The sequence below is a fragment of the Delphinapterus leucas genome, chromosome 9, assembly GCF_059928025.1.
Source record: "Delphinapterus leucas isolate spDelLeu-1000000601 "Yukka" chromosome 9, BTC_Dleu_Yukka2, whole genome shotgun sequence".
Lineage (NCBI taxonomy): Eukaryota > Metazoa > Chordata > Mammalia > Artiodactyla > Monodontidae > Delphinapterus > Delphinapterus leucas.
This window is the reverse complement of record NC_143137.1, coordinates 72,609,801-72,634,550: the sequence shown is the minus strand read 5'-3', so window position 1 is coordinate 72,634,550 and position 24,750 is coordinate 72,609,801. Positions and strand designations below refer to the sequence as shown.

The 24,750-nt window shown below is 36.1% G+C and overlaps 1 protein-coding gene across 1 annotated transcript in view; it reads right to left on the bottom strand.

The window, feature by feature from the left end:
• Window positions 1–24,750, bottom strand: part of ITGB8 (integrin subunit beta 8) — a 97,713-nt gene that overhangs the window by 49,042 nt on the left and 23,921 nt on the right. The window contains exons 2-3 of the mRNA XM_022587879.3: window positions 10,910–10,995; window positions 4,790–4,961 (exon numbers count right to left, since the gene is read on the bottom strand). Coding sequence (XP_022443587.2) covers window positions 4,790–4,961; window positions 10,910–10,995 — 258 coding nt within the window. The remainder of the gene's footprint in view (window positions 1–4,789; window positions 4,962–10,909; window positions 10,996–24,750) is intronic.

The following is a 24,750-nucleotide window of genomic DNA, read 5'->3' as shown; positions in this document are numbered from 1 at the left end:
TCTTCTCTCACCTATCTTCCTAAAGATTTCATTTCATTTCACTGTTCTTAGGGGACATAAACTAGGATTAGTCGCCTATTTCTGTTATTATTTTTCCATAAAATTGATAGGTAAAATTTTAAAAAGTATAGTTTAAGAAGTGAAAAGTAAAAGAAAATATCTTTTTAAAATCTCATTTAAAATATTCAATTACATATATTATATACATATTTTATATAGCCCTAACATTCCTTTAAAAACTTAGTATATGATATAATGGAAATATTTTTATTTTTAAAAATAAAAACTTTTTAAAATCCTTAATAAATGCTACGTTGAAGGTCATGAATTTTTATCAGGTAAGAATAAAGTGGTTATCTATAAATAAAACTAATAAATCAAAATTAATATTAGGGAATAAATGTATTTTACACTTAGGTATTCATTATACCAGACCCTCAACTCTTATATATATATTAGGGTGCAAAGGACTTTACATTGTAAGGAATGAGGTTCCTATATATCTGGAGTTGGTAAAATACAGCTTTATATATTATGCCCCAAAGCTGGCACGTCTTTGATGCCACGATGCACTTTTAGATGAACTTATTAAATCTATTTTAATAATTATTTGCTATATATGCAGATTATAAAAATATAGTTCTGTCATAGCTATGTTGGAAAGATAACATACACATTAGACAGTAACTATTTTCACACAGAAATTCATGAGGATTGGGGAATTGACTAAAATCAAACCCTATAATGATTGACATAGACATTAAGCATTTGTGTTTTGATTCTCCTACTCCCATGATCTCATTCATACTACCTTCACTTACTACCTCATGTTGACATCTCCGGCTTCTCTATCTCCAACTCTGTCTCTCCCCAGAACTCCAGCCTCTAATGGGTAAGTCACTACCTTAATTCATGATGTCTGTTTGAACTCAGACTCACCCCCTCCACAAAGAGCAGCCTTCTGCACCTCACCTAGATGCTCGAGCCAGAGCCCAGGTGTTCCCATACTCATCAATCACCAATCCCTGGGGATGAAACCTCCGGATTATCTCTCAAGTCTGGCCATTTTTCTCCTGCCTTGTTACCATTACTGCCATTGCTTATCTACAGCACTGAAATAACTTCCCAAGTTTTGAACTGTTAATTTATAGTCTCAGGAGGATTCAGCCACCATTATGTCTACAGAAGAGAACAGACTAAATTCAAGTGTATAAATTTAAAAGTAACATACCAGTATAAAAAAATGCACCTTGTAATTTTCAAATCTCAAGTATTTAAAAAAGAGCAAGACATTTTTAAAGGCTATTAGTCATTTTTTTAGAGGTAAATAATATATGATAAGCCTCATCTGTAAGCTGTTGAAAATTAATATTCAATGAGAAAAATAAGCAAATTTGTATGGAGGGGCAAATCACACACAAAGTGGAGAGATAAAGATAATTAATAAGCTTAAGAAAAATATTCAAGCTTTCTAGTAATAGGAAAAAGACAAAAGAAAACAGCTAATAGACTAGTTACACTTAACAAATTGAAGAGATTAAAAAGAATGAGAATGGGTGAGGTTGACTCTTGAAAGCCTAACTGGACATGAATTTTTCTTGTGAATAATCTGGTAATACACATGACCTAGTAAATCTATTCCTAGGAATGTATCCTAAATAAATATGTTGTTATATATATGGAGAGATAGATAGATAGATATAGATAGATACATGTATAATGAGTATCACTGAAGATTTGTTTAAACAAACTGCATTTAAATTTGATTGGGACTGTCTTACATTTATTGATGCACTTAGATTTTGTTACATTACTAGAATATATTTATAGAAAACTGTTATTTTTATAATATTGTTTCCCTATTCAGGAACATAAAATTCTTCTGCATCTATTCATACTGTCTTTTACGTAGCACAATAGACTCTACATATTTTTTAGAAAGTTTATCACTAGGCAGTTTACATTTTAGGTTGCTGCTTTGAAATGATCCCTTTTTAAGTTATATTTAATACTATATAAGAAATTCATTGATTTTTGAATATTTAAAAAATTTCCTGCCATGGCCTTTTATTTTTAATTATAATAGTTAGTTGTCGTTGATTTGCCTGGATTTCCAGGTAGACATATAATGGTAATTTTGCTTTATCTTTTCAAAATGTTGATAACACGTACTCAGTTTTCTTGTCTGATTGCTTTTATGTAAAACTTTCAGAAGGATTTTAATACATATTAAAGAAGTAGTCTTTAATTTTGGTTTGGGCAGGAATGGATACTAAATTTTTTTGTATGATTTTTGGCATCTATTGAGATAACAATATATATTTTTCTTCTTTCGGCAAACTAAGATGATAAAAATACATTAATTTTAAGACAATCAGCTACCCTAGGTTAAATCTACTTGTATGGTGACATTGCTCTTATTATCACATGCAGTTTAATTTGATTTCTTAAAATGTTATTAGGGATTTGACACTAGAGTTATGATACGCTTGTAAAAATTGAGTAGCTTCTAAGCCTTCTCTAAAACCATGGAAGAGTTTATGTAGCATAGGGATAATGTGTTCCTTAAATGTTTAGGGGAACATGAAATCATTTCTCCCCATGAAAACCTTTAGACCTAATGTTTTTAGGGGGAGTTTCTTTTATAATTTTCTTAACTTCTTATATCTTTATTAGGTTTCTTAGGGGTTTCCCTCTTCTTGAGTCAATTTTAGTCATGTATATTTTCCTAGAAAATTATCTTTATTATTACGATTTATATATTTTACCACATTTAATGCATTTTACCATTTTTAATATTTTCTTAAAGTTTTCTTTTTACCCAATATTTGTTTCTCTGGTTATGGTCTTTATAATCAGGTCATTTGCTTTTTGTCCTTTTTTCTTAATTAGCTTTGCCAACAATTTGTCTATTTCATTGGGCTTTACAAATAACCAGATTTTGGATTTATACGTTCATTTTACTTTTTTATTTCTATTTTGCATTCCATTTTGTTTTTTTTCTTAACTTATGAATTTCTTCCTCTTGTTTTCCTTATGGTTATTTTGGTTTTGTTGTTTCTATACCTTTATCTGGATGCTTCATTCTTCTTTAATAATAAAAGCATTTAAAGTTTTGAATTATCCTGAGAGCAACTTTGAACACATACCATTATGTTATGATGTGTGTTGTTATTATTGTTATTATCAAATAGTCTATGACTAGAGTTTTGATTTATTCTTGGAGATAGAACTTATTTAGGAAAATCTTTTCTTTGTTTCTCTATTATTTAATATTTGTTTATCCTCTTGTATTGATTTTAAATTTTATTGCGAGGTGTTCAGAGATGTTGGCCTATAAAAACAGTTTCACTTTTTGGAGTTCAGTTTTCTTGTATAAAATATAATTAATTTCTAAAAATATTTCATAGCTTTTGAAAACATTATTTTATATATCAAGAATTATGGATTGAATTTTGCCCCCTCCCTGCCCGCCCCCAGCCAAATTTCTCTGTTGAAGCCCTAACTCACAATGTGATGGTGTTTGGAGATGGAGCCTTTGGGAGATGACTAGATATAGATGAGGTCCTGAGGGTGGGGTCCTCATGGTGGATTCAGTGCCCTTATACGTAGACAACAGAGAGCTCCTTTTCTGTCTGTCTGTCATTCTCTCTCCCTCTCCAGAAACCGAATCTGCCAGCACCTTGATCTTAGACTTCCTAGCTCCTAGAACTGTGAGAAAATACATTTCTGTTGTTTAAACCACATAGTGTGTGGTATTTTGCTATGGCAGCAATAGAAGGTGGCAAGTGTCATAATCTTACCAACCTAGTTACTTTAATTTTTGTGTATCCCTTTCCAGCTGTCACTCATTTATGTCCATACTGGGTTGTATAATTGTTGGATATGGTGAAGTGCACAGTTTTAATTGGAAGCTGGGAATATGCCTAGGGCCAAGAAAGAAATGGATTTCGTTATTTTGGTAATCCAAGAGTCTGGGAAAAATAGCTCAGCTTTGGAATTGGGAGGTCATATGTTGATAATGGTTATTCAAAAGTTTAATGACAGGACAAGACCACCCAAAATGAAATAATGATGGCTTGAAGGCAATAGCATACCACTTAAAACTAAATGTATCTAGTTGAGCGATGCATATCTTTGTACCTGAACTTATCTTGCCATATGTAGTTAGTTCATTGGGATTCTCTGGCACTGGAGAAAATGAATAATTTCCAGTGGCCTGCTACATGTGCAATACAGTGGTGTGGAAGGACAAGTATAAGAGAAGTATTGGAGGAAATGTGTATGTTACTCTCAGGGGCCAAATCAGCTCAAGTTAATTATGATAATTATGAATTATAGTTTTCTGTTACAAGCTTATCACACAGGCTCTAAGACTTAGCTTAATTCACATCTCTTACTAATTAATCAACTAACAAATTCAGCAAACACTTATGGAGTGCTTACTACATGCCAGCACTCTGTTAGGCATTGGAGAAACAGAGTGGGATAAAACATGTTCTCTTTCTTCCAGAGCTGGCAGTGGCATAGGAACACAATTACAGTACAATGTGATCAAGTTTTGAAACACATAATTATAATATAGTGTGGTCAGGTTTGCAGAGTGTCTGAGGCCACACAGCTAGCTATAGGCATAAGAAAGACTAGAATTCTGATTTCTTGATTCTGAGCCCACTCTTATTTCTACTGTAGCAATACTGCCTGCCATAAAATGTTAAATATGAGCAAATAAAGCTAGATATAATTTCAAATGAAGAATCATCATTGATTTATTTGAAAATAACCATACCTTGACGTAGCTGAATCAGCACTTCTCCTGGTGTCACCTGGGTATTGATTTCATTTTCACTTGGTGTTACATGCACAGATGGGTATTCTATCAAATCAATTGAGCAGCCTTTGTTTATTAAATTGGAAACAATATCACAACGTTCATTCTTTGATCCACCTGAAATGAAATCCTGTTTAAAAGAAGGAAAATCACTGATGTTTTTAGTGCATATCATCTCAGTTATAACCAAAGAAAACCACATAACAAACACTGCAAAGAAGCCACCTTCCAATATTGTACAAATTATACAACTGTTAAGAATAGCTGCATGTTTCCAAAAAGAATACTGGAAAATTTGTCTTAAATAAAGTTTTAATTTCTAAATGTTATTTTGAAAGAAGAAAATGAATATTAAAACGGAGATTTAAACTAAGTACTTTAAATATTGTTAACTGATCACTTTAAAATTATACCAACTTAATTCCTTCTAAATATTTTACTTTGGAAATACTGCTCCAAAAGAAAATTTAGCCAAAATAGACCATTCAGTGTGGTTCTACATGTAAGCTTCAGTTCTCAAAGAACCCAACTGGTATGTTTACTATATACTATTATGTTTGGAATGTGAGAGCAAGTCCTTAGAAATCACATGCCTAATTAGGTACTGAAAATTCATAAAAGAACGAATTGGAAACCTTTATTTCTTAAACTAAAAATTCCCCGACTTCTTATACACGTAACAGCCTGTAATTCAGTAAACCAAGGAAGATGCTCATAATGAGGCTGGGAGATATAAAAGTGCAGCTCAAATTCTCCTGATTTTGAACAGAATCTTGAACTTTCATTACCATTCAGCACTGGTTAGTTGATGGTAATCCAATAGCCATCCATTAAACTTGGAATTAATGGAGCAAGCTTAAAATATAATTTATCTTGACTGAGAAAGATTTGATATTTTTATTTTTGAATGTAACCATTCAGGTTTTTTCCTAAGAACAGGAAATGTATTGAAAAGTATAGAAATATAGTTTATTATATATAATGTTGGCCTGAATTATTTGGGATATTTGCTTACATATTGGCTGGATATTTGCTTAGTGATCTTCCTGGATGTGGCTATTTTGATCTGGCATTCAGTCATTCCTCATCTAGTTTAATTGATTCAGAGAACTGGGTTTCTGATCAATTACTCATTCAATCAAAGAATGTTGACTGAATACTCAGGGACAGTAGTTTGTTAGGTGCTGAGGATACAGACTGGAACACAACGGATAGAGTCCCTGTTATCAGAGTCAACAGACCATCAGTGAATTCAGCCATTAAGCAAGTAAATGTAATTATCATAGGCATTAAATTTAGGGGAAGCACAGAATGTCATAGGGTTATGGAGAAAAGAGATTATATTCAAGTTTAATATTACTTGACTATGAGATCACTAATTATGAATAAGGAGATCCTTGGCACTGGTGAGGAATTAGATGGGATGGTGGTAGGCAATATAAAAACATTCATACAAAGATTTTAGTTTAATTCTTCTCTCAATTTAGAAAAAGGGTTGGAAAACTAGAGACAGTGGGACAAACACAGCTCATGGCTTATTTTTATATGGCTTGAGTGCTAAAAAATACTTGTTACATTTTTTAAATGCTGTAAAACAATAAAAACGGAGAAGAATGTACAACAGAGATAGTATGTGGCACAAAAAATTTTACTATGTGACCCTTTACAGTACTGATCCTGAATTAGAGTGTGGTGCACAGTTGTAATATAAATATAATTAAAAGACAAAAGAGAGGGCTTCCCTGGTGGCACGGTGGTTGAGAATCCACCTGCCAATGCAGGGGACACAGGTTCGAGCCCTGGTTGGGGAAGATCCCACATGCTGCGGAGCAACTAAGCCCGTGCCCCACGACTACTGAGCCTGCGCTCTAGATCCCGGGAGCCACAACTACTGAGCCCATGTGCCACAACTACTGAAGTCCGCGTGCCTAGAGCCCGTGCTCCGCAAGAGAAGCCACTGCAGTGAGAAGGCAGCGCACTGCAATGAAGAGTAGCCCCCACTCGCCACAACTAGAGAAAAGCCCACACACAGCAACAAAGACCCAACACAGCCAAAAAATCAATAAATAAATAAATAAATAAATTTGTTTTAAAAAAAGACAAGAGAGAATATGTTCTTTTCAGTCAAGATCTCCAGGTGTCATTGGTGAATGACTTCATGGGAATAGAAGAATTCGATTTGCCTTGCTATTGACCTTGCTTGCTGAAGTTTAAAATGTTTAAAGCCTTAATTTCTCATTTCCAAGTTTATCCTATCTGTTGTTAAAACTTAGAGGTTCTGAATGTGAGATTTAGTTTTTAAACAACTTGGAGCTCCTCAGAGAAAGGTGGCATGTACTGCTAGATATAAGGGGCTGGATGGGGGATCTCAGCTGTCCCAGAGCCTGGGGAATACGGAGGGTGCATAAGGCTTGGTACATGTATGCTCATTCATGCCTCCCATGAAGGCCACAGACCAAGGGCCACATGCGTTTTAACTTAATTAATTTAAGTAAAAACTGCAAGCCTTCAAATCAGGAAAGGAAATAAAGTACAAATAACTCTGATTTTTCTTTTCAGCCGGAAATTTTGTTATTTGTATATACAGAATGAAAAAGAGGGGAGGGTGGTTAATTCACTGCAACTATACATCAAGCTATGCCATTTGACCTTTAAATGTCAAATCATTTTGCTGAAATAGGCAAAAAAATATCATTTGTTTTGCAGTGTCTGAATCAGCATGGCTGTTTTTACTCTACTGTAAAAACTAAGTTAGAAAAACATTGCCAATTTGACAATTAGGTTTGAAAAGGGAAGAAAAGATCGTGGCATCAAAATAAAGAATGGAATGCTGCCCCTACCCACTGTGGCCTACTTTCCACTCTGTATAAAAGAAAAGAATTTGAAACCACACCCTTTTAACTTTTGGTGTTTTGTGTCATTTTAATGTCTTCTAATTCTTATATTTTACTTTTTCTACAAGAAATACTCAAGCAAACTTATACTCCAGCTGTCTAAAACCTATTTGAGAATGAAAAGCCCAGGTTAGAAAGTTACCCTGGTTGGCTTCTCATCAGTTGTTACTTTCATCCATTTAATGTAATAGTCTGGAGATATAAATAGGAAGAGGTTTTTCTCCTACTCGTTTCTGAGTCTTTCTAACCTCCAAGCATGGCAATCTGCACAGAAATGAAAGAATTCCTTCATCTTCCTTTTTGACAGAGAATGCCCTTTGTATTGTATTTCAGTTTAATTATGCTCCGAGGCTGCCCTGTAAACTTCTGGCTATGTAATCACAACCTGTATCTGACATATCAGGCAGAAGAGGAAGAGAAGTCTTCAAAACTTTCACATACGTTAAGTCATCTTTTTTTTCACATATGTTATGTCCAGTCTTTCACATATGTTAAAATGAATATGAGGCATTGAACTAGGTAATATTGATACAATTTTGTCTATCCTAAATATTTTCCAGTTCCTTTTATGTAGCATGGAGAGAAAGAGAAGTCAAAATATACAGAATGGCAGATTGACATGCCACACAAGAATGCAGACAAATTGATTATACTCTGTGTAAATTTTCTAGTGAACTTTTACTTTTGACCAGCTTTGAGAATTATACAAACCAGGCTTAAGTTGGTCATGTTTATCTTTTCTAATAATGAACAGAGAAAAAAATGCCTCTTTCTTTCTTGTCCCTCTACTCTTGCTGGCTGAGAAATAAAATCATCAGTTGCATATGTGACTAAATGGTGGGCAATCTTTCAAAATTAATCATTGCATTTTTCCTTTCAGTGGTGTCAGGTCAGCATGTAGGGAGTGGACAGCTCCTTCTGTTAATGATATGGCCAGTGACTGAGTGCTAACATGGGTTGCTTCCCCTGACGTTGTATTCTTAACACAGGCAATTTTCTTAGTTCCCTAAGTCTGAATGAATTGCTCTAGAGTCTCACCATAGTTCTTATAGTAACTTAAGCAATGCCTGTGTGCTAAATGCCTTCCACATACAGTTTCATTTAAACTTCACAACAGTGTGTCATAGTTACAGTTATTATTTCCATTTTAGAGCTAGGGAAAACTGAGGCTCAGAGTGGGTAGGTTAACATGGCCAAGTTTACATAGCTGGAAATGGATGGCACTGGGATTTGAATCCAAGTTGATCGCATTTCAGAGCCTGCTTTGTCAACACATAAATTAGACTACCCTGCACCACATAGAAGAATATTTTGGGATATGAACAGCCAAGTCATTTCTGGATGTTTTCTGAGATCCCCTTCTGAGGATTGGACCAACAGCAGACACCTCTGGAAGCCACCCTACGTTTCCTCCTTGGCTTACCTCCTTCCATTTGACCACCCATTCCTCTGAATACACAAAATCCCTCCTCCGTGGCAGGACTGACATTGCTACTCCCATAACTGTGACTCTCCAGACTTTTCATGCCAGTAGAGGTGTGAGATGGAGAAGGGTGCTTTCTGGAAACTGACATTCTATATGGCTGGCATGTTGCATTTAGCTGGTAACTGGGTTTCTGAACCATCTTTTGAAAATCCCTCTAAACTATAGTCACTAAAGTTCTCAGGAGCTGAAGTTAAGTTGGCACAGTCTTCACAACTCTAATGATCTTCCTTGGTCATGCAGTAGAGATCTAAAACGGAGTGTTGGGTGAGGGTCAGGAAATATCAACATATCAACAAATGTAAAACATACCTGACAAGGAAAAACTGGAAGTAAACTTCAAACTCAAGGTTATAGAAATGCGGAAAGGGAGGCTCAGAGAAAAGAGTGAATTCTGTCTGGTCATTTGGATCATAGGAGGGAATGAGATTGGTCCTGGAAACTGTGGAATTGTCCTCTCTATGACATTGCCTGGCTCCATGGGTTCTGGCAAAGCACTGCCTAGTTTTGAGTGACATCTGATTTTCTGACCGATAAAGCCCAGAGTACGTCCAGGAAGCCTTTGGGCTGTCAGTAGGAGGGCTGCTTACTTCCAGAAGACATGGCTACTGTTTCATGATCCCCTCCCCTGACTTGTTGCATAGAAGAAAGTAATGTCCATCATCCTTTGCTACTTTTCATATTTCTGTTTCCTCTTGGGGGATGTATAAAAGGACAAGTAATAACAGGAGAGATTGGAAAGCTAATGGTAGATACAGTTTTTTCATCTAAATCAGAGGCTGCAAAAGCTAGAGATTTCTCTTCATGTCAAGCAAAAGGCCATTAAAGGTCTGTTTGTTTCACTTCTCAGGGACTACATAAATAATTGTAAAGTTACCTAAGTAATCTCATTAAAAAAAACCCCAATTAGCAGTTGGCTTCCTCATTGAAACTTATTATATAAGGTAGTTTTGATTGAAGATTACCAACAAAAGAAAAAACTCAATACAAGTTTAGAGCCAAGAAGGAAGGAACACATTATAATCGTTTTACTAAAAAGTTTGTTATTAGGATATGTTTCTCTTTATTTGACTATAAAAACACAAATTTTGAAGAATAAACATTTTCTGGTTATTCCCCATGTAACAGAATTTAATGTACACAATATTGCATGAATAGGGTTGCATGTCAAAGAAAAGCATCCCATTTTGCATAAGTAGCCAGTGAACTGATGTACAGTGTTATGAAATGGAGCAAATCACTTATCTCCAAGTATTTCAAATAAAAACAAATGAGATGGAACAATAAATTAGCTTGCTTTTCTTTAATAAGCAAGCACAAGACAACGATCCAACTTGGATATATAACCTAATGCCCCAAGCTGCAGCAAGAATTTCGCACAAAGCCTACTGACCTATCAAAAGTTACTATCCGTGTTTGCCAATTCTCTCTATAGAACAGATGGAAAACATAAAATGGTTTGCACTTCATTTCAAAATTACCATAATTTTCCTAATAAAAAGGTTATACTTATATTCAGCCAGATATGCTGTTTCCAAGCATGAAACCAAAGAAAATTTTCCTGATGCTCAGCAGTATCTTTCTTTTTCATGATGCATCTTCAAGGCACAGAATATTAGGTCAGTGAAATCATGCTAGAAAGAAGGTCAACTTTAAGGAAAAGAGAAAAGAGCAAAAAAGGAAAGAAAGAAAAAGGCACACCTCTTGAGCACACCATCCACATTCCGGACCCAGCGCAAGGCACTTGGTGCAGGACACTGCATTCGAAGATGCACATCTATTGTCTTCTGTAATGGAGGATAAAATGAGGCATTACGGTTTACTCTGATATTGGGAAGTATGTGCAATTCTAGACCAAAATGTATTTTGAAAACTGACATAAGCTGACCCATAGTTTTAAGTACATGACATCAAAAAATATATAATTTCTTTGGGAATTGTTAACCTGATCACTGCAATTAATATGTACCGTATTTTCTGGATAGCTATCATCTGGTTTTATAAAATTAGGGAAAAGAAGGTGATAAAAATATGACTTTAGGTTTTGGGGTTTCATTTGAAATTCTGTTGCAATGGCAGAGGATCCTCCAAATTTTTTAGTGTGCTAAAGTTTCATTGTAGTTCATATTATCTGAACCAATGAGGTGTTTTTGGATCTAGAATTTTTCTGTAAAAATAATCATATACAGACCTCAATCTCAACGTGTAAATCCATATTGAGTCACAGTGAATGAAGTTTCTGAGAAACGTTCTTGATGGACATACACAGTAGTTAACTTGGTAATTCTGACTGCATTAATATTGATTATTTTGGCATGAAGGATATCAGAACCAGACAAAATGGCAATGATTCAGTATTTTAGAAGTAAAGTGGTTAAAATGAATGGGTTGTTTTAGTTAACCTAATTTAGTTTCTCTGACTGGACCACTTTAAGATTATGACCAATTCACTTTTCCATAGCTACTCACACTTGTCTGTTATGTGTTAATAACATAGTTGTGCCTGGATACTATTTACCTTTATCCTTCTAGCCACTGTCTACTTAGATCATTAAAAAGAGGCTCATATTACAGACTTAAACACATAAAATATAATGAAGAGAGAGTCAAATTATTTTATCATGAGCTTTTAGTGGAACAATCACATGCTTCCCATACTCCATCCTTTACAATGAAATGTCCCAAGGACATGGGAAATCACAGCATTCTACCCATCTCACATGCACACAGTAAATAACATAGACATCCTGGCTTTAAGTAGTTCACAGCCCAGGTGAGGTGAAAACTGTATAAGAAAACAATAAAATACAGGGTGATAAGCATAACAAAATATCACCAATGCACTATGGGAATATGGTGAGGATCTTCTCACTCTACTTAGAGGGAAGGGCAGGGGTCAGAGAAGAGGGCATGTTTACAGATGGCTCCCCAGAGGCAGTGATACCTGGTATGTCTCTTTGCCCTCTCATTTTGTTTCTTCTCATTTGTGTTCATCTCTTTTTAAAAAATGTAATAGGCATGAAAGAAGACTGTGTGTGTGCCCAATCACACATGTATATCGGAGTTTGAAAGGGGATAGAGTCTACAAAATCTCTAGCTATCCCCGTCTAATTGGTTTCTCTTTTCCTTCTCTCTCAACTTGCCCCAACATTCTTGAAGACAGGGTTAAAACGGTTCTGACCTGGAGGTGGCATGGGATGGGTGTTGGCAGTGAAGAGAGAGAGAGGAATACAGAGAAGTAAACATAGCAGAGAGGTGCATTGGGATATTGGGAAGTATGTGCAATTCTAGACCAAAATGTATTTTGAAAACTGAAATAACTGGGGTGGTAGTGAGCACTCTTCCCTGTATTTCCCCAGACACCAATGAGTTAAGCTAAAAGCATTCTTCCCTAGCATCTCATTGTTCTATTAGCCATCTCTTCTGTCCCCTTCATCCTTTGTCCTTGGCTTTACATCAGCTTTTAAAATACACCATCCAAAACATCTTCCCTGATCTAGATGCACTGCACTGGGCTAGAATTTTCTTCACTGGCCTAGAATTCCAAGGACTAAAAAAATAACTAATGTTTGGGCTCTCTTTACTACAGTGTGGTCACCAACTATGAAGACTCCATAACCTAAAAATCTTCCATCTGGCTTATCCTCCAAAACTGTAAAACCTGCTTATTACTAAAGTATTCAGAAGAGGAGTGACCTTTTTAGTTTCGTTCTCAGAAAGCAAATCAGTTTAGGTGTAGAAGTCAAGCACATTTGCAGACCTAACTTGACCTTTACCAACTCTTAAGCTTGACCCAGCTGGAAAATGGAATTAAGTCTATTTCAGATCAGAGTTGACCAAGCCTTTCACTGAATAGGTAGGACTTTTGCTGTGGCAGTTAAGACTGCAGTCTCCTAGAAGGGAAGCTGCAGATTCTATGACTTTGGTCTTTGTTTCTAATGGTTGTCTGACTCTGTCTTAAGTTAACCTGGTTCAAGTTCAAGTCAGGCTCCTACGTCTATAGCACATGTAGTAAATAATGAATTTATAAGCAAACATCTGTTCTCTCTGAATCTTTTTTTTTAATTAATTAATTAATTTTCAGCTGTGTTGGGTCTTCGTTGCTGCATGTGCGCTTTCTTTAGTTGTGTTGCAGTGCGCGGGCTTCTCATTGCAGCTGTTTCTCTTGTTGTGGAGCACGGGCTCTAAGCACATGGGCTTCAGTAGTTGTGGCACGCGGGCTCAGTAGTTGTGTCACGTGGGCTCTAGAGCGCAGGCTCAGTAGCTGTGGTGCACAGGATTAGTTGCTCCACGGCATGTGGGAACTTTCCTGACCAGGGCTTGAACCCGTGTCCCCTGCATTGGAAGGCGGATTCTTAACCACTGCGCCACCAGGGAAGCCCTGTTCTCTCTGAATTTTGCTTTCTGTTTTCTTTTAAAAGTTGTAGTGCCAACCTCCATTCTCAAACTTCAGACACCTAAGGATGATGACCAAGGGACACAGAGACTTTGGTTCTGTTAATACTCCCCTGGTTCCAAGGCTGACATTTCTCAGTCTATTTAACTACAGGAAAAATGATCCTCTTTAGATGATATGTTTATTAATATTATTTTGAGGATGTTTAATCTACAGAAGTGAAAGAAAGAAGAAAATGGACCAGGAAAAAAATAACCTAAAGACAGTAGAAATTTCAACGTTTAACTTGGGATCTTTCCATAAGTCACGTGATCAGATCAAGTGAAAGTTCTAGGAAACATTTCTGATGTTTTTATGGTCTAAAGTCTACACCACAAAATTTCAACAAAATTTAAAGGATGTCCATAGTTATCTGGAAGAATGAACCGAAAACTGATAAAGATTATCGTCCGTGGTATTTAGAATCAATCATTCTAGATCCTCCTGTTACTCCTAGACAGAATGATTTGTAAAAAACGCAGAAATGCATTTTTTCCAGACAGCATCCTCTTCCTAATTGCATTTACGATACAAATTAAATTAAACTTGGATAATTATATAAAAGTGCTTCCTTTAAAAAAAACACAAAATAAACACTGTTATAATGGATATGTATTCTACTTTGATAACAGTCAAAACCAGGCAAATTGAGTACATGTAGAATAAAGTTTGGAGTATAACTTCAGGGTTTCCTTGTTCTAGGTGTATATCATAGTCATGTAAATGTTACAGATATCTTCAAAATACATTACCTGATTACTGAAAGTTCTTGCATACACGACATTTAATGTGTTATCATTTGATATAAAAGTTAAAACAAAGAAATAGATTCGTGTTTTAATCACTTGTAATTATCTACTTATTCCAAGTTTTGACTGAGGAACTGTTTTGTAAAGGCCCCTACAAAAATATAGGGAGGGAGGAGGTGGTTTAGGTCTCCTTCTTTGAAAATCAGACACAGGAAACAAAACCAAAGTCACAGTTAAATTTCAATAGGGATTAAGTAAAGGGGCAAGGGAGAAAAGGTGGAAGCATGGGAAGCTCTTTGGAAAAGATGGATCTGAGTAGGGAAACTTGGAAGAGCTTAGAAATGTATTACAAGGTTGGTTCAGTGGGTTGTGTAGGCTTCCTGGTGGAGGGGACTAGTGCCTGTGTTCTGGTGGATGAGGCTGGATCTTGTCTCTCTGGTGAGCAGGATCACATCAGGTGGTGTGTTTTGGGGTGTCTGTGGCCTTATTATGATTTTAGGCAGCCTCTCTGCTAATGGGTGGGGTTGTGTTCCTGTCTTGCTAGTTGTTTGGCATAGGGTGTCCAGCACTGTAGCTTGCTGGTCGTTGAGTGAAGCTGGGTCTTGGTGTTGAGATGGAGATGTCTGGGAGGTTTTTGCCATTTGATATTACGTGGAGCTGGGAGGTCTCTTGTGGACCAGTGTCCTGAACTTGGCTCTCCCACCTCAGAGGCACAGCCCTCATGCCTGGCTGGAGCACCAAGAGCCTTTCATCCACACAGCTCAGAATAAAAGGGAGAAAAAATAGAAAGAGGATAAAATAAAATAAACTTATTAAATAAAAAATTATTAAGAAAAAAAAATTTTTTTAAGTAAAAAAAAAAAAGAAAACTGGACGGACAGAACCCTAGGAAAAATGGTGAAAGCAAAGCTATACAGACAAAATCTCACACAGAAGCATACACATACACACTCGCAAAAAGAGGGAAAGGGGAAAAAATAATATATCTTGCTCCCAAAGTCCACCTGCCCAGAGATAAACCCACGCACATATGGTCACCTTATGTTTGATAAAGGAGGCAAGAATATACAGTGGAGAAAAGACAGCCTCTTCAATAAGTGGTGCTGGGAAAACTGGACAGATACATGTAAAAGTATGAAATTAGAACACTCCCTAACACCATACATAAAAATAAACTCAAAATGGATTAAATACCTAAATGTAAGGCCAGAAACTATCAAACTCTTAGAGGAAAACATAGGCAGAACACTCTATGACATCAATCACAGCAAGATCCTTTTTGACCCACCTCCTAGAGAAATGGAAATAAAAACAAAAATAAACAAATGGGACCTAATGAAACTTCAAAGCTTTTGCACAGCAAAGGAAACCATAAACAAGACCAAAAGACAACCGTCAGAATGGGAGAAAATATTTGCAAATGAAGCAACTGACAAAGGATTAATCTCCAAGATTTACAAGGCAGCTCATGCAGCTCAATAACAAAAAAAGAAACAACCCAGTCCAAAAATGGGCAGAAGACCTAAGTAGACATTTCTCCAAAGAAGATATACAGACTGCCAACAAACACATGAAAGAATGCTCAACATCATTAATCATTAGAGAAATGCAAATCAAAACTACAATGCGATATCATCTCACACCGGTCAGAATGGCCATCATCAAAAAATCTAGAAACAATAAATGCTGAAGAGGGTGTGGAGAAAAGGGAACCCTCTTGCACTGTTGGTGGGAATGTGAATTGATACAGCCACTATGGAGAACAGTATGGAGGTTCCTTAAAAAACTAAAAATAGAACTACCATATGACCCAGCAATTCCACTAATGGGCATATACCCTGAGAAAACCATAATTCAAAAAGAGTTATGCACCAAAATGTTCATTGCTGCTCTATTTACAATAGCCAGGACATGGAAGCAACCTAAGTGTCCATCATCAGATGAATGGATAAAGAAGATGTGGCACATATATACAATGGAATATTACTCAGCCATAAAAAGAAACGAAATTGAGATATTTGTAGTGAGGTGGATGGACCTAGAGTCTGTCATACAGAGTGAAGTGAGAAAGAGAAAAACAAATACCGTATGCTAACACATATATATGGAATCTAAGAAAAAAAAAAAAGGTCATGAAGAACCTAGGGGTAAGACGGGAATAAAGACATAGACCTACTAGAGAATGGACTTGAGGATATGGGGAGAGGGAAGGGTAAGCTGTGACAAAGTGAGAGAGTGGCATGGACATATATACACTACCAAATGTAAAATAGATAGCTAGTGGGAAGCAGCCGCATAGCACAGGGAGATCAACTCCATGCTTTGTGACCACCTAGAGGGGTGGGATAGGGAGAGTGAGAGGGAGGGAGATGCAAGAGGGAAGAGATATGGGAACATATGTATATGTATAACTGATTCACTTTGTTATAGAGCAGAAACTAACACACCATTGTAAAGCAATTATACTCCAATAGAAATGTTTAAAAAAATTTTATCTAGGTAACAAGAACTAATAATAGTAACTAATATTATAAAAAAAAAAAAAAAGAAATGTATTACAAGGAAGTTAGTGCCTGAGGCAGTATCTCAAAACAGGGAGAGCAAAAAATAACACAACTATTGGTATTTCTCTTTTTTCTTCTAGTTTTTTCCTTGGAGTTCACATAAATAATACAAAATTGAATTGTTCATTTATGTGTTCTTCATTTCCTCTTTTAATTAGTATTCAGAATACATGAAACATAATTTTACTTTTGAAATAGACAAAGAAGCAGATATAATTAAAATAATTATAATATGTGGCAAAACTTCAACTACTAAAATAATTTTTATGCAACAAATGCATATTTCAAGTGTGCTCATATAGAATTAGTTGAAAAAATTCACTTTAATATCTGTAGTTTGTTACTAAACTATAATTCAGAAAATGCTATTCTCCAGCAGCGGCATCCAGCTTAGATTGGCAAATTTTTCTCCTCTACCTCTAACATACTGCTTAATTTCTTTTGAACTTGTAGCAAATAAGCATTCAGCCCATATAAATGAAAATGAGTACCTTTATGGGGAAAACCATTTTGTCTAAATAATTTTGCCTCTACTTGCACTTGAAGAAACATACACCTACATTTATGTTTAGTGAAAAACACCTTGGCTTGCTTTCTTTCTTGTCTCCCTGTTAGTATTTCCAGTGATTAGGTTTGATAGTCTAAAGATGTATTTGGAGAAAAGGTGGTGGTATGATAATGTTCAATTCTTATATAGTGGCTCAGGAAAAAGGGTGAGGGGATTCTAAGAAAAAATAATTGTCTTAGATCCTCAGAGGAAGAACCTGAGAGAGATTCTTGGCAAGTGATTTTTGAGAAGGGAAGTGAGATGAGAAGGTCAGGATAAGGTGCTCAGCAAAGATGTTGGTGCAGTCCAAGTCTGATCTCAGCCTGATCCAACCCAGAAGTCATACCCAATTGACACCATGGAGTTGTCCCACCTTGAGGCAAGGGTGGTCTAACATTTATACCCTCATACCAGTCAGTCATTGGCTGCAGGCAGCCTGGAGGGCATAGGGTGGGGTCAGGGTAGGTTAAAGTCCCAGATATCTTTGAGCCATGTAGTTTGCTTTGGTGGAAGCCAATTCTGAGAAGGTGGCATTTGTGAGCCATTAACAGCCACAATTCACAGTAGCTGGGGATGGTGTGCCAACCTATAAAAGGATTCCAGATGGGGTGCCAGCAACATCTACTAAAATGATGTACCCCAGAGAGTGATAAATAATTAGAGTAGCAGGCAGAGATTGCTATTTGCCTGCCTGTTCTTTACTAAGCGTATCTTAGTTTTGCTGAAGATGGCATTGAGAAGAACTGGAACATCACACTTTCCAGCCTCACTTACATGGTCATATGACTAGTTGTGATGACTAGGATGAGGAGGCAGAAATTGCTGAATGGGGCTTCTGTCAGAGTTCTTCAAAAAGAGGGCTGATTCAGCTGGAAGGCCCCTTTTGTCTTATGCTTGTCCTGCTTCTTCCTGCCTGGAACATGGATGTGATGTCTCAAACAGCAGCAGCAATCTTCATACTTGAGGTAACCTTTTTCATAGAAGCCAATAGTAAAGATGGCAAAAGTAAAGAAGCCCAGGCCGCTCATCACTGTGGGGTTGCTGCCTCCTTTCTGGGTTGTCTCTCAGAACTGTTTCTGACATTAAGAGGAAAATTCACCCCAATCTTACTTAAGCCACTATTTTTAAAGGCCCTCTTATTAGCAGATGAACACAGTGCCTCAGACAGTTTTTCATCTGAGATTCAAAAGATAAATTAATGAGATGTTCATAGCAGCATTTACAGTTGCCAAGATATGGAAGGAACATAAGTGTCCGTCAATAGATGAATGGATATAGAAGGTGCGGTATACACACACACACACACACAATGGAATATTACTCATCCATGAAAAAGAATGAAATTTTGCCATTTGCAACAACATGGATGGACTTGGAGCGTATTATACTAAGTGAAATAAGTCAGAGAAAGACAAATACTGTATGATGTCACTTATATGTGGAATATATAAAATAAAACAAACTAGTGAATATAACAGAAAGGAAACAGACTCAGAGATATAGAGAACAAACTATTAGTTACCAGTGGGGAGAGAGAAGGGGGGAGGGGCAAGATATAGGTAGAGGATTAAGAGTTACAAACTATTATGTATTAAAAAAAAAAGCTAGAAAGATATATTGTACAACACAGGGAATATACCAGTATTTTACAATAACTATAAAAGGAATATAACCTTTAAAAATTGTAAATCACTCTGTTGTACACCAGTAACTTACAATATTGTATGTCAACTATATCTCAATGAAAAAATGAAAAAAAATTAAGAGAAAGACGAGCAGAATTAATATAACTGCTTTTTTAGAAATGTTAAGCATAACATTACTTTATATGAAACAGATCATCCACCCTAAAGAGACTGTGTTTTTTCATGTTTTGCTATTCGTTGGAAAAGTAAGACTACTAGACTGTCAGTTCCTAGAAAACAAGTGCTTACATATATTTTCCTTCTTTCCTCAGTGTCTGAGCCTAGCACCTGGTACACACTCAATTAATGTGGGATGAATAATTGATATTCTAAGTTGAGTTTGATTTGTCAATTTAATTTCTCAGGTCTTTCTAGCTCCTGAATATGCACTTTAAAATAATCTTTCTTTCCGAAACCTATTTATTGCAGAAGGCAATATAACTATGTTTACTTAATGTTTCACATCTGGATGACCTCATCTTGATGTTTCCAAATGTGAAAAAAAACAAATATACCTATAGTGACAAATTTCTTTTTTTTTTAACATCTTTATTGGAGTATAATCGCTTTACAATGGTGTGTTAGTTTCTGCTTTATAACAAAATGAATCAGTTATACATATACATATGTTCCCATATCTCTTCCCTCTTGCGTCTCCCTCCCTCCCACCCTCCCTATCCCACCCCTCTAGGTGGTCACAAAGCACCGAGCTGATCTCCCTGTGCTATGCGGCTGCTTCCCACTAGCTATCTATTTTACGTTTGGTAGTGTATATATGTCCACACCACTCTCTAGTGACAAATTTCTTTTCCTTACATTTGGTCTTCTGATATTGTACAGTTCTGCTGATTTATTTTAAAGCAAGGCTAGTTTCTTTCTGAAGAACTCTGAATATGTGATGGAATGGTACTGAATTGAAATAGCACTTTTGAATGCTATTTCATTTTATATTTATCAGATGCAAAACTACTAAATTCGGGGTTTTTTTCTTATTGTTCAGATCTAAATCAGATTCCATTTCAGCAAATGTTTTATGCCCCTATGAGGTGGAGTACCTTCTTACTGAGAAGAACTTCCTTATAATGCCAATGTTAGGAAATAGTATTAGTATCTTTTCTTCTTATTAACCAGGTTTATTAGACTTTTATTACATGTAATCCTCGTTTCAGGGACAGATTTCAACCTCCCTTGTTATATAGCAGAAAATCATGTGAGTACAATAGGGTTTTATGCTAGCATAAAGATTTTTGGAGCACAAACGGGGAAAATAAAGCCACTTTCAACACTGGGCAGGTTAAGAAATGTTAGGGCAATGCTTCACATTCCATTAGTCTGCCCTGCCCTGTTTGGGGCAATCCCAACATGAGTCAGTATTTAAAGTACGCTGGGATGGCATAAATCAAAACTCTAGTTCATGATGGAATTTACAAGAAGAACCACTGTGAAGCCACTGATGACACTCATTTGTGTTGAAATGGGCCACATCAAGAAGGCTAGTCTGGAGGGGTCATATCAGAAACTTTTATTGTGACTCATTTAAACACATTTTAACCAACTTTGCTTTGAAAAAGTTCTGATTGCAGGCCATCTTCGGTGATTGTGTAATTTATGCTCTATACCAGAACAATTTTAACTTGAAAGGGGGAACTATTAATTACACTGGTGAAACAGGTGTAAACTGAAACTCCTCAGGCAAGCTGAGGCCTCAGGTTACCCTAAATGCACAGTAGTTTGGTGTGTAGAACAAGAAATAAAAACAATACACAAGGCAATCCGTGCTCAGGTGATAGAAAATGTACAAGGAGAAATAAAATACCATGAGTTATTATTATTTTTTATAGTGTGATCTATAAGCTTCATGTATTTGCATATCCAGTTCTCTCTTCAGATTGAGAAGTTCTCAGCTATCATTTCTTTTTAAAAAAAATTTATTTTATTTATTTTTGGCTGCATTGGGTCTTCTTTACTGCACGCAGGCTCTCTCCAGTTGTGGCGAGTGGGGGCTACTCTTCCTTGTGGCTCACAGGCTTCTCACTGCGGTGGCTTCTCTTGTTGCAGAGAAGGGGCTCTAGGCGCTCAGACTTCAGTAGTTGTGGCACTCGGGCTCAGTAGTTGTGGCTCCTGGGCTCTAGAGCGCAGGCTCAGTAGTTGTGGCGCACGCGCTTAGTTGCTCCGCGGCATGTGGGATCTTCCCAGACCAGGGCTTGAACCTGTGTCCCTTGCATTAGCAGGTGGATTCTTAACAACTGCGCCACCAGGGAAGCCCCCATGAGTTATTATTGATGAGGGAATCTCTTCACATTAAGGACAAACCGTCAGGTTTGAAAGATAGGTAAAATGCAGAAATCTGGCTGAAATTTGTTTGATTGTTTTTTAGATTATATCTTCTTTGAAATGGGAAGGAGACAAAAGAGTATAAAGAGTACTTGTCATTTGCATTTGAAAATGACTTTGCAGTTCATATTATTTCCTAACAGTGAATTTTCTTTTGGTGGGCCAAGCGGGTATTCAACAAGATAGTTCAACAAGAAGAGGCTCAAATCAAGTTTTGCATTTACTCCTTTGCCTGTGCATGTCAGTTTGTCTTCTGACATTCACTCACCTGGTGGGAATTTGTGACAAAGCGAGGGAAACTCAGGAAGAAAGGTGAGGGGCAAAAACACAGCATCTCTCAATATTGCTTTCCTACTTCAGACTTGGAACTTGAAAAAGGATCAAAATCTCAAGATTCAAGGAGGGCTCCAGAGGCCCCTCTGAGGCAAATTCTGGTTAAAGCTGCATTTGTCTAACTTGGAAAAGCAATATTAGTCATGTGCTTTGTGTCTTGTTTTAACTGGAACTTTTCCATACATTCCAACTGTCCTGTTTATGAGGCACACTCCCTTTTTATAAAAGCCAAAATATTCACCGGTTTCCCACTCTGTTCCTCTAAATAATGTTTTTTAATCTAACACACTAGAGTTCTAGGGGCTCTTCCTATTTTCCTCTCCAACTCTTGGCATGTATGAATTTCCTTTCTCCCACCTAAAAAAAAAAATCATAGTGCTATTCATGTCAAAACCCAAATGCCCCAGGATAGTAGGAATACATTTTTTTCATTATATCTTTTAACCTTGAAGTCACGTTGCAGGTGTGCACTTGATTAGAGCAGCAGGGAAACACCCTATATTGTAAAGAATTTTATTCTAAGTAAAAAAATAAATTAAAACTCAAAGTGAATTTTAGTTAATTCAGCATTTGGTTTTCCTGTAATTACACTTCAAAGACCAAAAAGGTATCTATAGTTGACTCTGCCACTTGAAAATCAAACCTATATATATGATAGGATAAAATTAGGGAAAAAAACCCAAATATTTATTAAGTGATTACTCTCATTTGGGCCCTGTCCCAAGCACTTTATATGTATTACCTCACTGAAAATTTATAAAAGTCCTATGAGGAAAGCACTACTAAGCCCATTTTAAAGATGAGGAACTAACTAAAACTCAGGCAAAGTCTCATCTCAAAGTCAGAGAGCTAGTAAGCACAGAGACCAAGTGTGAACCCAATTCTGACTACAAAGCCTCTTCTCTTAAACATTGTCCTGTATAGAATAGAGAAAAACATAAAGAAAGACAATTATACCGAAGTATGATTTAAAACCTAAAACCCTTGTTAATTAGTACTATTATTAATTCTTAAGTGATGACTCAATAATAATTTCCATGTAGCTGAAGACAATTCTTTCATACTAGTAGTATGTCATTACTTTTCCTATCATCAGTCCCACTCTAGAGATGAGGATGTTAGATTCTCCCCAGTAGGATTATTTTCTGTCCTCAGTGCCAAAGACTTCCCTAAGTACTTCAGTGCCCTTTTCAAAATTCACTTAATTTCTAAGCACAAGGAAACTTTGAGTTTTAACACCAAAGCCCCAGCTTGAATGTCTTACCAAGTGCCTGAATCAGATTGGTTGGCACTTTTTCAGCAAGGGAGAGAGCTTCTCCTTTTACTACTGTGTTTCCCCAATATCTTGCCAGGGGACAGTTCTGGGCTGCATGCTAATTAGGCAGAAGCACTTGAAATGGTGTTTGCAGTTGCAGTTTCCATTTGTGAATTTCCAGTTCTGCCCTGGAAGCCAAATCTGGAACAGGGAAGCAAGCAACTTGTTCTTGTCCTAACTGCCTATTCTCAGACCTTGGCTTCATAATTTAACTTTGCTGAGGTTTTGCTTCCTTGCTGATGAGGTAGGGAAAATGCTCCTGCTCTTTATATGCTGTATTCATCTACTGTGTTGTGAAAACACTTTAAAAAGTAGAGTATGAGTTAAAATGACGATTGGTGGAAAACTTTTGCTTTATAGCATGTACAGTCCTGTTAGTTTATGCGGACATTTTAAGATATAATTTATAATATGAAAGGTGTGTTTTGAAAGGTCATCCACAACCCTATATGTTATATATATCAGTTACTCATCAGTTGTCTGTAATGCGGAATCATTCATTGTTTTATGTTTTAACCTTGTCAGCAAAGAAGTACAAACAAACTTTTGCTGGGATGAAAGTGTTCTGTATGTTGTTTGTAGTGTTAGTTTCACAGGTCTATACATCTGTCAAAAACTGTTCATTTGACACTTTAAATGATGTAACTTTTATCAGTAAGGTTGATTTATTGATGTAATATTTATCAATAAAGTTTATTTAAGATTAGCATTGTAAATTAACTTTGATAGAATATTATTTGTTAGATAAAGGACAATCAGAGCACAGTGGGGAAATATATTCCTTTCTTGAGAATATATATAAAAATATTAAATTACTTTATGTGGTTTTTAAAAAGTATGCCAATGACACATTATATAAATCTTTTGACTTACAGATCAATTTGTGGTTAACTAAAGTCATTTATCCCTATACTATATTTACCTGGTTTACATAACCTATTCAGATCGAGGGGTAAATTATTGTAATGCTCCTTCAAACAGATTGAGCTCAGCTGTGAGATGATAAAAATTTTTTTCAGGTTAAAAAATTATTTTTTATATTCTACTTGGAATTCCTTGCAAGGCTTCAGCAGCATGAAAAATTGAAAGGAGTGTGTACTAATACCAAGTGTAAGATTAAGTATCTTAGTAATTAGTATTAATATTAGCACTAATACTAATATAGTTTGAAGTACACATTAATAATATATTTTATAGTCCATTCTCTATAATAAAATCACTTCAATCTTCAAGCCAAAGATGATTCTAAATACTTCAGTGTCTCTTATAAAATTCATTTTACTTTTGGACTCAGGAAAAGGAAATTCTGAATTATAATTTAAAAATTTTCACCTTACTCTACCTTATAGGAATGAAATTTAATATTCTATAACATTTAAATTACCTAAACTATTTCAACTAATTGCCCAGTTTACTTCCATTGGCTGGAATTTGACTAGGTACTTCTTGCTACATACATATATCAATGATCAGTACTTTACCTCATAATCTTCAGGGTGTACTTTCCAAGGACAAGGATATTCTCTTATAAAACCACCAAGAGTTGGTGAATTTAGGACATTTTATATTGATACTATAAC